At 44.6% G+C, this 15,566-nt stretch overlaps 1 protein-coding gene across 21 annotated transcripts in view; it reads left to right on the top strand.

Moving 5' to 3' along the window:
* The window catches only part of PTK2 (protein tyrosine kinase 2), a 1,463,565-nt gene that overhangs the window by 1,180,319 nt on the left and 267,680 nt on the right, over nt 1-15,566 (top strand). For all 21 annotated transcript variants that reach the window (XM_069621702.1, XM_069621703.1, XM_069621697.1 and 18 more), the window contains one exon: nt 13,390-13,505. In XM_069621702.1, coding sequence (XP_069477803.1) covers nt 13,390-13,505 — 116 coding nt within the window. The remainder of the gene's footprint in view (nt 1-13,389; nt 13,506-15,566) is intronic.

Genomic DNA, 15,566 nt, shown 5'->3' with positions numbered 1-15,566 from the left:
TCGCCATTTTCTGTTTGTAAGGTCTTTCTTGGCTTTTACTCTGTGCGTTGAGACAGGTTTGAGCCCTTTGTGTGTTTTGCCATTGGGGCTTCAGTCCTGAAGCCCACCCCTGGCTCCAGTGTGTCTCGAAGGACAGGAACTGAGAGAGGGTCCCGAAACTCCCCTGTCCTTTTTCTCTAGGTGTACCTGAACGAAACAGTCCTGATTGGCCAGCTAGCTCTCCTGGAAGGACAGCAACCATGCTGTGTGACTGACCTCCTAGGGCTGGGAATGAATGAGAACAAGCTTAAAAGGCGAGGTTCTTGGGACTACAGGCAGAGTCGCCCACTGGAAGAAACATCCGAAGAAGCAACCATGAGGAGAAGCTCGCTGCAACCTCCTGGACCTTGAATTGAACTGTGAAGCCCTGCTGCTGTGCTGACCTCCTTTTTCACCTCGACAGAGACGCTCCGGACGGTACGACTTCTCTCCTTGGGCTGGTGGGACCAACTAGACCGTGAAAAACTCCATTTTGGCGCAATCCCCGACTTACTGTACCTCTCCATTCTTGCAGAAGCCCAATGCCAGGGGTTGAGTGTCCCTAACTGAGTGCAACATTATCTGCGGAAAGAATCCAGCCAAATGATCCAGGAGTCTCCTAAGGATACTCCGGAAGCTGGAAATCCCGATCCAGAGTCCCCTCACCAGAGTCCAGGACCGAGGGTGCAAGGAAAGTCCAAACGGAGAGATTTGATCTGCATCAGTGCTGTTTGCGAGGTGCTGAAACCGCAAATTGCCGCTGAATCGAAGCAAGCCTGTAGCTGCCGAATCCTTCTCGAGTACTGCCGCAGGAGCCCGCCAGACATCCTATCTCGTCTCCAAGACTGAGGCTCAGCAACAAGAGTCTGCTTGGCTGTAGCAAGACAGAATCCAGCTGGACAACTTTTCTTCAAACCAGAGGTATTTTTTTGGGCTTGGGGTACTTACCTTATTTCATTGTGTTTTCTCACTTGAGAATTACATTGGCTTACCTTTTCCTAGTTGAGTTTCAACTCCCCTTGCACAAGCCTAACAGCCTGTGTTCCTTCAGTGATTTTCTTAAACTATCTGACTTTGTGAAAGACGTTATCCAAGAAGTGCATCAGAACTATACACTTTACCACTTGACTATTGCTGTCCTCGCTCTGTAAAGGCACCCTTCTAATCTATTGACTTTAGCACTGCTTGTCCTTTCAGAGGTTGTAATTTGTTGAACTGCTGGGAAAGGCTTACCTAGATTTCATTCAGGGATTCAAACTGTCTTCACATTCTAAGAAAGTATGTTCTAACCTTTCTACTTTCCCTAACCCTTCCTTCCTGAAACCCAGAATCTAAAAAGCATATTGGTGTTTATGATAAATGCAATACTATCCTTGTTATTGAAGTCACTTCAGGGCGTAGGAGAAATGTATTAGGATACCCAAAGTGTACTCCCCAACTTTATTGATTTTGAAGAGTGATTCCAAAGTTTGCTTTTTACAAACAATTGCCTTTTTAAAGAATGCCTAACTAAAACTTGTGTAAATAAATGTGTAAGTGTTACTTGTATGTATTGACGTATTTCATCTGTACAGCGCTCATTTACCCCTCTTGAGATAGGCTTGGCTGCTCAGTCACACTACCAACTTGGGTAGTACAGACCTATGCCAAAAGGTGGGGTACCTAATACCAACCAGATGAGTGTTGTGTAGTCTCACACAGTGTGACTGCACCAATTCTTAACTAACAGTGACGAGCAGTAAACCGACATCTACCAAGCAGCCTACCATAATCGACATGAGAAGCATGTTTTGTCATGCAGTTCAGGCCCAGCACGATGGTGCTGTATTGTGTGAATCAGGTAGGACTAAGGAGGGAAATCACTGGTGCAGACCCAGGGACCTACCAGTGCGGTTGGGAAGGTCAGATTGTTTGTAGATCTTCAAAAGGCATCTTTTAATAGGACCACATCTGCTGTCATCCAAACTGAGTGTGCCTTTCCCCTCTCTAACCTAAATCATCCACCTGCAAACATCTGGATCTGCAATCTCCATAATCCTATAACTGGATACTTAATATTGTATCTATATTATTGCATCTTATCACTGGATCCTGTTTTTGTGCAGTGCTCTGTGACTTCCTATATAGGTTTGCACTATGTAAAATTCAATGGGGCAGAATCCCATTTTTGGAGTAGTGCTGTCCCTTTTTTAGGGACTCCCCTAGAAGTTTTGCTTTGTCGCAATGAGTCTTGTAGGATCTCTGACCTCTTTTTGTGGTCAGAGGGACTTCCACTGAAGCCCTCCTGCCACTGAAACTCTTTTAGAGTATATGGTTCCATGGTAGCCCATATAATTCCTGTACATTGATGCATTGTAAGCTTCCGTTAACAGGGCGAGATCTCATAGACCCCTCCACACCTAGTTTACTTGAACTTCTTTCTTTGTTCAGTAGCCCTCCTGTTTACAATTGCTTCATTGTAACAGCAAGGCTCCACTGGTTTGTTCAGGAGCTGGCGGTTCAATATGGATGTCTTGTGTTTTGTCATCCATTTTGTTTTGAATTATCTGAATACTCTTTGGCTTCAAGTTATTCGAGAGGGTCTTCGCTGGTGTCCCCTGGGACTGGTTGCTATCTTGTCTGCACCTGTGGGGTAGAAGTGGAATTTACCTCCCGACATTTCCCCCATCTCCCTCTGGCTTCTAGTGAGTTGGAAGCCAAAGACTGCCATTGTAGCATATGCCTTTACTTTTATATGTGTGTTTACATTTTTATATTCCAGTTTTACTGATGCGAAATGCCTGGTTACATGTATCACATAAGCTTTACTGTATCTCTTTTCATAGGAGGGGGTAATGTGTTGGTACTATTAGTCTAAATGCACAGGGCACTGGGCTGGTTGATCTCCTTCCTAACTAACCACCATTCCCAGGTACAACTTGGTAGTTTAACCTCCACCACTTCACTCTCCACCTTTTCTCCTCACTTCCAGTGTTATGCAGGTGACACACAGCTCTCCTTCAAGCTTCCCTCTACTATCACCTCGTCCTCCTCTCACATTCCCGATTGTCTGACCACTATTCGGGCATTGTGCACTTCTAATAATCTCTGTCTTAATGCCAGTAAGACTGAGATCCTTCTTATTGGGACGCCTGCACCCTCTACCCTCACCTTCTACTGAGACCAGATATCTTGGGTCATCTTCGACTCCTCTCTCCCCTTCACCCCTCACATCTTGGACCTTGCCAAGAAGGCCCACTTTCTGCTTCACCTACTTGAAGGCACTCTCCCTTTACTTACGTTCCCCCAGAAGCTTAATTCAGCAGAGCTCTGGACCTCACCACGCTGGACTACTGCAACAGCCTCTTCCTCAGTGTGCCCCTTTCCTCCCTTCGCCTCTTCAACTAATCCAGAATAGGGCTTGAAGACTTAGCCTTGTCCTCAAGTTCAGGGATCGTATCTCTCTAGTCTAAATACTCTCCACTGGCTTCCGGTGGCTGCGAGTATCAAATTCGATACACTGTGCATCATTCACAAGGCTTTCTGGTGCCCAGGTCTCCGCTATCAGCAACTTTCTCTCCCTAAATACCTCCCTGCTAGAGCCCTTTGATCTTCTCGTTCCAACTCTCTGCTGATCAAATGCTTCTCCAAGCAGAGAGTGGGGGGTAGATATCTCGCTTGCACTGTTGCCTCCCTGCCCCTCTGACATGAGCCAGACCTCCTTAAGTTCCAAAAACCCCTCAAAACAATTTTTTCTACATCTTTCCATCTCTCCCTCCCCTGCTAATTTCCACACTGCCCCTGAGACTGGCAACCTGGTCCTTAATGAGTCATCTAGGCTACCAGGCCCTCTGCCCAGTCGAGACCACCACCACCACCCTCCCCCCTCAGCACTGCCCTCTGGACCCTCGCTGAGTATCCTCCACCCCCTTAGGACACCTCCCACCTTGCACTTAGCCAGTGGCCTCCTCCCCTGGCACCCTATGAGACTTCCCCTCTGGGGCTCCCAATAGCTCTTGCCCATACCCTGATTCCCCCACCCCCACCTTCCCCCTTCCCTCTCTCCTCACTGCACTTGCACGATCCGAATGTCACAAGGCCTAGTAGGACCACGTGTTGTTTATTTATTATTATTATTGTTACTGCTTAATTTCTCCCCTGCTCCCTCCCCACTTGTGTTTGTGGCTTCTGGAAACTATTTGTTGTATCAGCGCCTTATACATACTCAATAGGTAACATTAAAATAAGTATTCCCCCCCGCATCCCCCTGCCTTCTAGGTCCTATATTTTCTGTTAGGGTGTGTATTTGTTTTAGGTATGATATTATGTCCAGGAGGTTTAGCACTGTAGCACTGACAAGGGACTGTGTTCAGTGTTGGCATCTGGGGTAATATAATGGTATTACTGTCGGTTCAATTGTGTATGCTTTCCCTTTTCTTCCAAACCCTTGTGACTACATATACTCTGCCTATCACCAGACAGTGGACTTATGTTATGGGCTTACATGTTAGTATAGGAGTGGGTTGTGTCTCGACTACCAAAATGTGGTCGACCAGGTTTGGGCATTACCAACTCCCGAAGTCTCTGCCCACTGGCATCACTCGCCAGTCCTGTAAAGGCTTGGCGGGACTGCATGCCTACTGCACCGCATGTTTTTTGTAGGTTGCATTTACTTTCCCAACTTTTGTAATCCTCGCACCTGCCATTTCTGGTGTATGTCGGTGATAACCGCCTTCGAAACCTGCATCTCTTGGGGGAGTTTCAGTGAGTGCTGCGGCTGCGCCTGTCTTTTGGATATATCAAAAGCGTGGCCGCTTCTGCTGCCTTGCCGAAGAAAGTAGGATGTTTCTTCATGCCTTACTTTTCCGTTGCAGCTGTTTAGGGCACTGTATGCAGTACACAAGCCCTCTATCAGTAATGATTTGGCCTATATGAATCCTTTCTCGCATGTTGCACGTCAGGCTCGCGAGCCACCTTGGATGGAAATGCTGGTGCCCGAGGTGTTGTGGGCCTCTCTTCTCTTGCTCCACCTTTCACTGATTGCCTGCTTCTGGGTGGCCTGCGGGTGATCTGGTCGGACCCACCAGCATATAGCCGTATTAGCACTTTCAACAAAAAGTTAACCATTGGTTGAAATGTTCAAATAAACCTACGTTTTGGAAAAGTACCTTTTAAAAAGTGCAAAATGCAACATTCTGCTAATCGAGATGTGCATTTTAATTATTCTTAATGGAAAAGCAGTATCAGTATTTTCGTATCTGATTGCCCATAGCACCAGTGTCTCAAGGGACATTGATGGTTAAGATCACGGTCGGCAACCTGCCATCCTTCAGAATCTGTTTTGGACTAGGACTGTAGGACCCCTCACCATTGATATGCTCGTGGGAGTTGTAGTCCAAAAAACATCTTAAGAACCAAAGGTTGCAGACGTTTGATTCAGATGAATCAAACTACACTATAGGAACTTGCTTTCATGCAACAGTTCCTTTGCACAAGCAATGGAATTCTAGCTTGTTTAAACGATCTATTAAATGTAGAACAAATTAATTCTATTGTGCCACAATATTTTCCTTCCTGCTGCAAAATTGTGCATGCACTGCCTTTATATGCTGGACGCTGTGTCTAGTCACTATGAATTGTGCTAAACATATGTAATGCATTAAAAGTATATACATCACCCCTGTCTGTGCAGTGTCTGGTAGGACCTTGATTCTCCATCTGGTATATTCCTGCGGTCTCCCATCATTCTGTGCCATCATTTCCGTTTCCAATTGCTTAGTTGTATACATAGCGATTATGTTGTCATTTGTGTGTCAACATCTTAATCTAATCTCACTGGGACAAGATATATTTTCTGTACTGAATCTTGGCAGGCAAGGATTCAACCATGTCAAGGGAGAGGTGATAAAAACCTGCTTAAAAAGCTTTACTAATCACTCTCGAAGCAAATGTATTCTTGCAATGTGTTTATTTATTTATTTATTTATTTATTTTTTATTTTATTTATTTCTATAGCGCACCAGGCCCAGGGGCATCCGGGCGCTTAACTTAGTTACAACAAGATGAAAGCATGACAAGGCAATGTGACAGAGTATTACAAGATTATTACAGGAAGATTTACAAAATTTACAACATATACATTCAAATGAATATCGATAAGGCAGTGATTTACAGGATGGTTAATAAGGGATGCCGAGTAGGTCAAAGTGCAAGTAGGGCAGTAAGCTGATGTTAGCAGTCTTGGGCGGATAGCCATGCTTTGGTAAGGTATTTGAATTTCAGGAAGGAAGGTTCTGCTCTAAGGTCATTGGGGAGTGAGTTCCAAAGTTTGGCTGCCAGGATGGGGAAGCTGGTTCCACCAGATCTTAGGAGATTAAAGCGCGGGATGACAAGGCAGTTGGCTTGGGCCGCTCTGCGAGGTCTGGTGGAATTGTGGAAAGAGAATCTGTTTGCCAGGTAGCGAGGGGCTTGGTTGTGGAGGCATTTGTGTGTGAGAGCCAAGGACTTCAAGGAGATGCGCTGTGGGATAGAGAGCCAGTGCAGGTTGCGCCTGGTGTCAGATATATGCTGGCGCCTAGGAATGTTAAGGGCTGCTCTGATCGCATTGTTTTGGACAATTTGTAGCTTATTTAAGTTGCGGAGATTAGTACCTAGATAGAGGGCATTACAGTAGTCAACCTTGGATAGAACAAGGGTCCTGGCCAAGGTTACGCAGTTGGCAGTGGTTAGGAACGGGCGACAGGCGGTGATGAGCTTGCAAGTAAGCGCTGCTGCAGATGAGACTGCGTTGGATTGTCTAGTCAAGGATAGGGTTGAGTCGATGTAAATCCCAAGGGTTTTCGTGTCCTTAGCAATCGGGATGGTATTCCCATCGATGGTGAAAGACTTGAAGGCAGGGTTAAGTTTAGTGAGTTTTTGTGGTGAACCAAGAATGAGGAGCTCTGTCTTTTCATCATTTAGGCAGAGGCCGTGCTGGGCCATCCACGCTTGGATGACCTGGTAGATGGCGTTGATGGCAAGGGAGTCAGTTGTGTAATCGCCTGTGATGGGGATGAGTATCTGTGTGTCATCAGCGTAATTGGTATACGTGACGCCCAAGTGATCCAAAATATCGAAAAGGGGTTTGGTAAACACGTTATATAACGTGGGCGAGATACAAGACCCTTGAGGCACACCACAGGCGACCGGAGCGGGTGGTGCGGCCGCAAGTGGGGAGAATACACGCATAGATCTATTATCCAGGAAGGATCTGATCCAAGTGGCGGCATTTTCTGAGAAGTGTGCGGCTGATTTGAGGTGATGGCAGAGAATTTTGTGATTGACGAGATCAAAAGCAGCAGAGAGGTCCAGGAGAAGTAATAATGCCAGTTTGCCTTTGTCTTTGAGATCTTCGATCTGCGTTTTTAAGTCAATAAGGGCGGTCTCAGTGCCATGGCGAGGCCGGAAGCCTGATTGCCTGAGTCCCAGAAGGTTATTAGATTCAAGGTATTCCTGAATTTGTAGGTAGGCCGCGCGGTCGAGGATTTTTAGTAAAAAAGGTACAGTGGTAATTGGTCTGTAGTTTGTGGGTATACTGGGATCGAGGGTAGGTTTTTTCAGAAGCGGGATGACCCATGCATCCTTAAGATTGTCCGGTACAATCCCAGAGCTAAAGGAGGAGTTGATGAGCGTAGTGATGAAAGGTGCTAGGTCGTGAGCAGCTTCCTTGATAATAGGTGCAGGACAGAGGTCACCCTGACAATTGGACGGTTTAAGGCTAGTGATAATCTTTTCCACTTCGAGAATGGAGAGTGGAGAGAAGCTAAAAGGAGTCAGAGAGTCTGTGATAGAGGGGTTTGTGGTAGGTATAGGGATCTGTAGAGGGTTGGATTGAAGGCTAGATTGTTTGTTGTTAATTTTAATTTGGAGAGTGGCAATCTTACCTAGGAGAGCTTCTTGGATTTTGGAGCACCAGGTGCTATCTTTGGTACATGTGTCAGGTGGGGTAACAGGAGTTTCAAGTTCTTTTAGAATTTTAAACAATTCTTTGGTGTTAGATTTGGCTTGCTCGATGCGTTTGTTATATGTGTCTTTTTTTGCCTGGAATATAGCTTCCTTGTAGTTAAGGGTGGCCAGGAGTACGCGTGATTTGTTAGCTAGAGAGTGATTGCTTCTCCAGTGGGATTCTGCAATTCGTTTTTCTTTGCGTAGTGCTCTGAGATGGGGAGTAAACCAGGAGTTTAGGTGGGCTCGAGGTTTAGATTTCCTCAGTTTCGAGGGTGCAATGGTGTCTAAGGCTGTAAGCATGGCCCGGTTGAAGGTGTCGACCAGGGCCGTAGGGTCAGCGCATGATGGATCCAGAACATTAAGAGCTGGAAGGAGGAGGGGTAGGAGTCTATCGCAGGTAATGTTGCGTTTGTTACGGGTGGCCATAGCCGGGGCAATGTTGTGAGGGAGGCTGATAGGTTTGGACTCAATATTGAATGTAATTAAGTTGTGGTCTGTCCAGGCGCACTGTTGGTTAGAGGTGATGTTGATGGGACAGTTGAGGGCGGCTAGCCAGTCAAGGGTTCTGCCCTTGTTGTGGGTAGGTTGGTTTAGGAACTGGGTGAATCCAGCATTAGTGAGGATGTTGTCAATAGACGAAGCAGCGGTGTCCTTGGGGTCGTTAAGGCTTTTGCATTAATTCATTTAGTAGGAAATGTAGGCGAGTCTTCTACAAGTCACTCACAACATTCATTATTTCGTACACTGCCCAATTGTAGAAAATACATAATATTATAAAAAAAAGTCTCACATATATATCCACAAATGTGATCAATGAATGGTGAATCCTTGATCTATCCAAGCAAATGTCTTTTAATACTGGCATTAGTAAGCAATGACTTAGTAAGCATGTGGAGTTAGTTCTCCATTTACCACAGCAAAAATGGATGCACGATTTCTTGCAAGTAGGTCATTAGGGTGTTACCTGTTTTGTTTTTTAAAAAATAATGGATACATGTCATCTTCCCATTTGCATTTTCTTTTTGTCTGCACGGCAAGGGTTTTCATTTTAAAACAATTGTCTGTTATCCCTTTTACACCATGTTTTTAGTCACTTCCTATGTTAACATTCCATTTAAACACAAAGTCTCTTTTTTTATGAATGCTCGTGCAAACAATCACGGTTTTTGGAATTAAAGGCTGAATTATTTTGGTTTTTACCTATTCTCAACATAACTCTTTGAGTGAACTTAGCTCAAGGCTTGAATAAAAAGGATTTTATACCACAAGTCTGGGGTTAGATTTTGTGCCAACTAAAAGCGTTTCCATGCGCCTGGTTCCTATTACAATTTTAGCAAATGTCGCAGTTGGTGTGGTGCAAAAAAAAAGGGGGCTTGTGACCCAACCCCTTGGAAAGACAGTGATAATGCTCCACACTTTTTGTTAAGCGGTTGATATTTATTGTGTTGCCCCTTAGCGATAACACGTGTTTCTACATATCAGTGTCTTTTTCAAATCAGGGCTAATAGTAAAGCTATGTTAGAATGAGCATATATTATAAATCAAAAAAGCGAATAAATATAAAAAACAACTGAGGCAAACTCAACCCTATTTGCATCCAGTTGTCATCAAAAATCAGTAATAAGGAATATACCAAAGGGTGAATTTGTAAGAGCCCGAAGAAACTACAGCAACCCCAGAGACTTCATTCAGGAATGTGACCGCCTGAAACACAGATTTCGTCAGAGAGGCTATAACAAGAAATGCATAGATCTGGCGTATGCAAAGGTTGATACTATGACTGGAGATACAACCCTAACAACCAAAAATCGTAAAGGATATGCTCCATGGCAACTGTTAGAGTAAATGTGTATAGTGCTGTGGTGTGCCACTCCCTTATCTGGCTATATACTTGAGTGGAATATTTTATAGGTGTAGTGTAAAAAAGTAATAGGAATGTTGCAGTATCGTGTCCTTGCCCAGAAATGGGGCAAGAACAAGCGGACTGAAGAGGAAAACCTATAATCTAGATAAAGGTTTCCCTGCATGACTTCTTGTCTGTGTATTGGTCGGTTGTTCTGTCATCTCAGTGTTCAACCTTTTCATCTTTTCATCTTTTTTCTTTCAAGACAGTTATATAGCCAATTACTACCTTGGCTACATCACCCTTACCTGAACCTCTCTTTCATGTATTTGTTCTTATTTCAAGAGCCCCTGCCTTGCCTACTCCCAACCAGCCTTCCGTGGATGTTGTATTATTTACTGACGCATCATTTATTTTTCAATAACCCTTAGATGGCCACTAATCTAGTGGTAACGCTGTTATGCAATTGTAATTGTGTCCTCACATTTGCCATAGGATGCCTTGCATTCGATTTAGCTCGGTGCTCCTCTGGTTTCACTCCAGATACTTTATTAAGAAAGACTCTTTGGTTGTCTGGCTGAGTTTATTATACTCCAATACCAACCTTTCAAACTCTGAATAGAATAGGGTATTGACTTAGTGTGCAACTTCTTTGGCTTGAAATCCATTGTCTTAAGTTACATTGACTGAAACACCTTCTAAACGAAAATAGGTCTGCACTGAATGTCTTCTGGGAAATCCCACCTGTACACCTTGTTTGAAATTTATTCTATAAATGCCTGTGAATGTGTATCCTTTTTAGTTGTTTGCTTTCAGTCTGGATGTTTGATCATTTTCATTCAATTTTTGAAGACTGTAGTTCTCACATGGATAGCTATCAAGGAATCCTTGTTTTAGAATCCACAATGCCCCCTTTACCGAAAGATATTTCAAGCACTGTGGAAAGCCTGCTTAGGAACATATCAATATTAATACATTCCCTTTTTTTGACAAACCTTTGGGTCAGAGAATCCTTTTTTGTATCCACCCGTTTGCTTATGTCATGCCGATAGGCCTTATCATTTCACAGTCTTTGGAGATGTTCTCAAATGTATGACTTACAGTGTGCCAGAAAGTTGTTTTACAGGAGAAGAAATCCATCCTGTATAGTTTGCATCAACTTTCCTCATGACTCGGCACCTATTTCTTGTTTATTTTTTATTTTTTTAACTATATGGCTATTGGTTGCCGCAAAAGAGATACTGGACATATCGTGTAGTCTTGATCCTACTTAGGATCATGGTGGTATGCCAATACCTGTCTTTCCAAACCTTTTGCAGAGATCTTCAAGTTTAACGTATAGACTTTGTCAAGGGACTTCTGTTATCACTGAATCGTGCCCGGTGAGGTCCTGGTATATTTATAGCAGTTACTTTCTGCTATTTACCAGCAGTCGCCTCGAGGCCTTGTCCACCAACATCACAAAACAGAAAGAGTCCTTCTCTGTCTACAACTGTTTCCAGGCTGCTAGCTTATGAATAAAGGTATATGCTCAGTTCTGATCGTGTATTACATTGTTGCAAGGTTGGAGTTCACCCCTTAACTCGGGTTATCTTATAACGCTCCAGCAAAGCTGTATGTCAGCATGGCCAACTTTAACACCACAATGGAAGCAGCAACATTCCAGGTGCATAGATCAGTACACTTCACCTTTGCAGTTCCCTCCCCTATGCACAGACACCTACTCTGCTGTGTTTTCCGCTGGCAGGCATCACCACTTCTTTACCAGCCACATTAGTCTTAGGAATCTGTCACGGGCGGCAGGAGAGGGATCACCATGCAGGAGCTATGACTCCTTTTGGCTTCAGCACCTCCACATGCTGCAAATGGTATTCCCTAATGAAGCAAAGAAAGTGACAAGCTGACACCCATTCTCTCAGGCCTGGCACTCATTACCCAGCATTGCAGTCACTGATGGAAATGCCTCTCTTTCCCAGTAACCCTCTCACAAGAGTTGGATGTATCAGAGCGCATCTCTGGACAACCACTGCCCCACCTCTCAAAATGAGAATTAACTCCCAGCTGTGCAATCTCGAACCAAGGCAGCCAGGATCATCTATGCAAGGAACGGGCCAGTTGGTACTTAGACTGCACTTATCTTGTTTGCTGATGTGGCAGAATCATCCCCTCCAACCCCCGCTGCTTCCTTTCCCAACAAATATTTAAACACCATGTGCCCAGCCTAAATCACCTAACAAACAAGAACCTGGTGTTAATGATGAAAATTCTCCTCCCATTACCTGAGAAGAGATGGACTCCATCAGAGCAATCGGTGATCCCGCAGAGTACTAGTGCATGCTGTGCTCCTAATATCACACTGATGCTTGCAGAGAAAGAGAGAAGCTGGGAGCCTGTATGGTGCTGTTGAAGGAAGCATTATATTCAAATGGTTAGATAGGGTTTTAATCCTTTCGTGTATCCACATGTCTACATTGCAACCAAAAGCCTCAGTGCACAGGCGAACATGCGTAAGATCTCAGGTGAATATTAGAGCATCAGGGAATTAAACAAGCTAGAAATAACCAAATCTCCACTTGCCCCATTTAAGAGATGGGGCAAGTGGAGATTTGCGGGTATTAAAGGCGAGGCATATAGTGTCAGCAAGGCAGTATGAGTTTGGGAATTGACTGGAGAAGACACTGGAGCTGCTGTACCTTCCTGCGAGTGTGAAGAGAAGCTTCAGAGTACTTTTGAGACTGCAGAGTCTCATTCCTACAAAAGAGCTTGTGAAGAAGCTAGAAGACATATATTCACTGCTGTGCCTCACCCATGTTAAAGAGCCTTTGAGCACGCTAATGAAGCTACTGAGATTGCAAGCGTCTCAATCCTGCTGGTCATCCTGTGAGGTTTGGAGAAGCTATTGAGACTGCTGTATTCTCACACCTACCCTGCATCCTGAGAGGACGAGGAAACCCCAGGACTGTGGTAAAAGATGTAGCTTCAAAAAGGATGAACGATGCAGATGCAAGGCTAAGAGATTGGTGAACCCTAAATCTCCCAGAGCGATGGGAAGAGGCTGGTGTACGCGTAGGATAGTAGAAAGAATGTGAAACATCCCAACATCTGCCATGGCTTCATAATAAATACTTAATCTTAAATAGTCCTCTTTTGTGTTCATTTGTTTATCCTCCATCCTATGGCACGCCTCCTCAACAACCGTTATTGTTGGTGTGTTTCATGGACTCCTTTTATTGATGTGGTTGTCCTTTTATTAAGCCAAGATAGTGACTTCACTATATCCTGCTTCAGAGCATATATCTATTATTTCGAAACTGGCTGTTCTAACACATTTATAATCTGTTATGTTTCTCTGTGACATGTTATTTTAGGATGTAGAAGGTGAAGCAATCCTCTTTTTTTAAATTCAGATGCAACTAGAGATCATTTTTAAAGTCAGAAATCCCAGCAGCTAATTGTAAAGAAATTTGTCTGGGTACCTTCATTCATAGGTTAATGCTCAGTTCTTACTCCAGACTCTTCTCATATGCACCCTGACATCACGTTTCTTTTCTGTTCCCTGAAAGTTGAGGTCATTTCTACAAGTCCGGAAGTACAGCCTGGATCTGGCATCCTTGATTCTGTATGCCCACCAGCTCAGCATGGCGCTCGCCTACCTGGAGAGCAAAAGATTTGTACATAGGTAAGATTGCTCTCTTGCCAATCATGAAGATGCTGGGTTCCTTGTTTGGAGGGGAGAGAGGTTTGTGGTAAGAGATGTCCTGTTTATAAGTCAAATGACATGGGGAGTTGTGCTTTGAGGGAACAAACACAGTTGATATCAATATTGTCATCTGCGTATTTATAATAACCCAGACTAGAATGCTCCTACATTTTGGGTTGATGTGGCTTTATAATATGTGTGCATCTATAAATTGTAGAAAGTATAGCCGAGTGACAGCTCAATTTAATACATATTTATTGCCATATCAACAAAGCTAGCTGTGATTTGTACTGATAATGTATTTTCCTAAATGGTGCATAGTGTGCTCTGTGCAAGCAAAGAACTAGTATATGTGTACTTGATTAACCTTTGACACAATACAAACATTGGATTTACCAAACGTATTGACAGCAGCTGGCCGCACTTTTATTGTTTGATCCCATGTGCTGCACTGCCCCGTCCACTTTCCCCTCGCATTTTTTCCCCACCACTCTCCCCTGCACTTGCGCGATCTCAATGTCACCTGGCCTAGGAAGATCGTTGTCTCTGTCTTCCCTCTGTTTCCCCTCCCTTGCCTCGTCGCGCCTTGAAACACTTGTCTATAGGTACATTATAAATGCTATATCATATCATATAGTCAGAATAGGAGAGGGTTCCACTGCTGCCTAAAATAGTGAGGGGTGAGGTGCTGCATGGATTAAAAGACCCTCTAGTTCCTTCCCATGCCAACCCAAGTAAACAGATGTAAGCCAGTAAATAATTGGAAGCAAACCCAGAGGGGCTCCTCACACTTTAAGTCTCATCTTTTGACACATGTAGTGGGGTCTTTAGTGCCGCATTGTGGCCAGGACAATGCTACTGGGACATGGGAAATGGTGTTGAGAAGCCTTTACTTGGCAGGGCAACAGGCAGTGCTATCGGTATGTATTGCCCACAGCACAGCTTATTTTTTTAGTCTTGCCGCTCGCTATGCTTTTCTTTCAACACGTCTCAGTGCAGGGACAAGCCAGGTAATGTACAGAGTCCGAGTCCCGGTCACAGTCTCTTATCCTAGTTTTTCATCCTAATCTTAATTTACTGAATGTGCACCTAATTCCGGGAAGCAGGGAAGCACAGTACAAGTCATGGTGGAGGGATACGTGTTGTGTAGTTACATATAGGTAATGAAGACTCATTAGTTGATGATGTCACTTCTCCCCTTAAGGGAGCCCTTCCCTGTAAGGCTAGGGTGGTGTGGCAGCTAACCAATAATCCCTCTATGGGTGGTCACATGTGGGAGGATCTTCCAGGGAGGACTCCCTTCTTGGGTATAGCAACGTTCATTCCATAACTCGCCTCCCTGGCCCATTTTCCTCTCACACCCCATGCTCCTCACTCATCCTCACACTACAATTTATAACACTAAGGTACTATATTGTAGCACTAGCACCTCCCTGAGTACTGTGATGAGGAGGCCCTGAGGAGACAGAAAGATTACCATTGCCTCTTATCAAGGTACTGTGACGAAGAAGCCATGAGGAGCCATAACAAAATCACTCCTTGGAAACAAAAGGCAGACCTTGACAGTCTGATTCGGAGGAACTGGCTATAAAAACTGGCAAAGGACTTGAATCCGAGAGTCTCCAACAAAGGAGGCTAGAAACCCCAGGAAGTTCGAACTTGGCAAGAGGAAAAGTCACAGCAGTTGGCAGAGCAGACCCAAAAAGGTGTAAAAGCTGACCAGAGAAGCAGCTGGAGGGAGAGTGGTGGTGGTGTGACATCAGCGAGGTGGCTCTGGTGCCAAGACTGTCAGTTCTCAAGCCCCTTGAAAGCAGGGCGGAGTGGCGAGGTGCAACGAGAGGCAACAACCGCTGTCAACACCACAGAAAGAACCAGAGACAGGGCTGCCTCCACAAGAAGGGTAACAGGGCCCCCTGGGAGACCCGGTAGAGCGTTGGGTGTAGAAGGTTGCATCTGGGGTGATCTCCCTCGTCACAGTATTCATAAGGAGGAGTGCATAATTGAGGAATGCATCAGAAGTAATCGCCCTTGTCACAGTAG

This window comes from Ambystoma mexicanum, chromosome 5q (assembly GCF_040938575.1).
Source record: "Ambystoma mexicanum isolate Mex_15411 chromosome 5q, UKY_AmexF1_1, whole genome shotgun sequence".
Classification (NCBI taxonomy): Eukaryota; Metazoa; Chordata; class Amphibia; order Caudata; family Ambystomatidae; genus Ambystoma; species Ambystoma mexicanum.
This window is presented reverse-complemented; position numbering and strand designations above follow the sequence as displayed.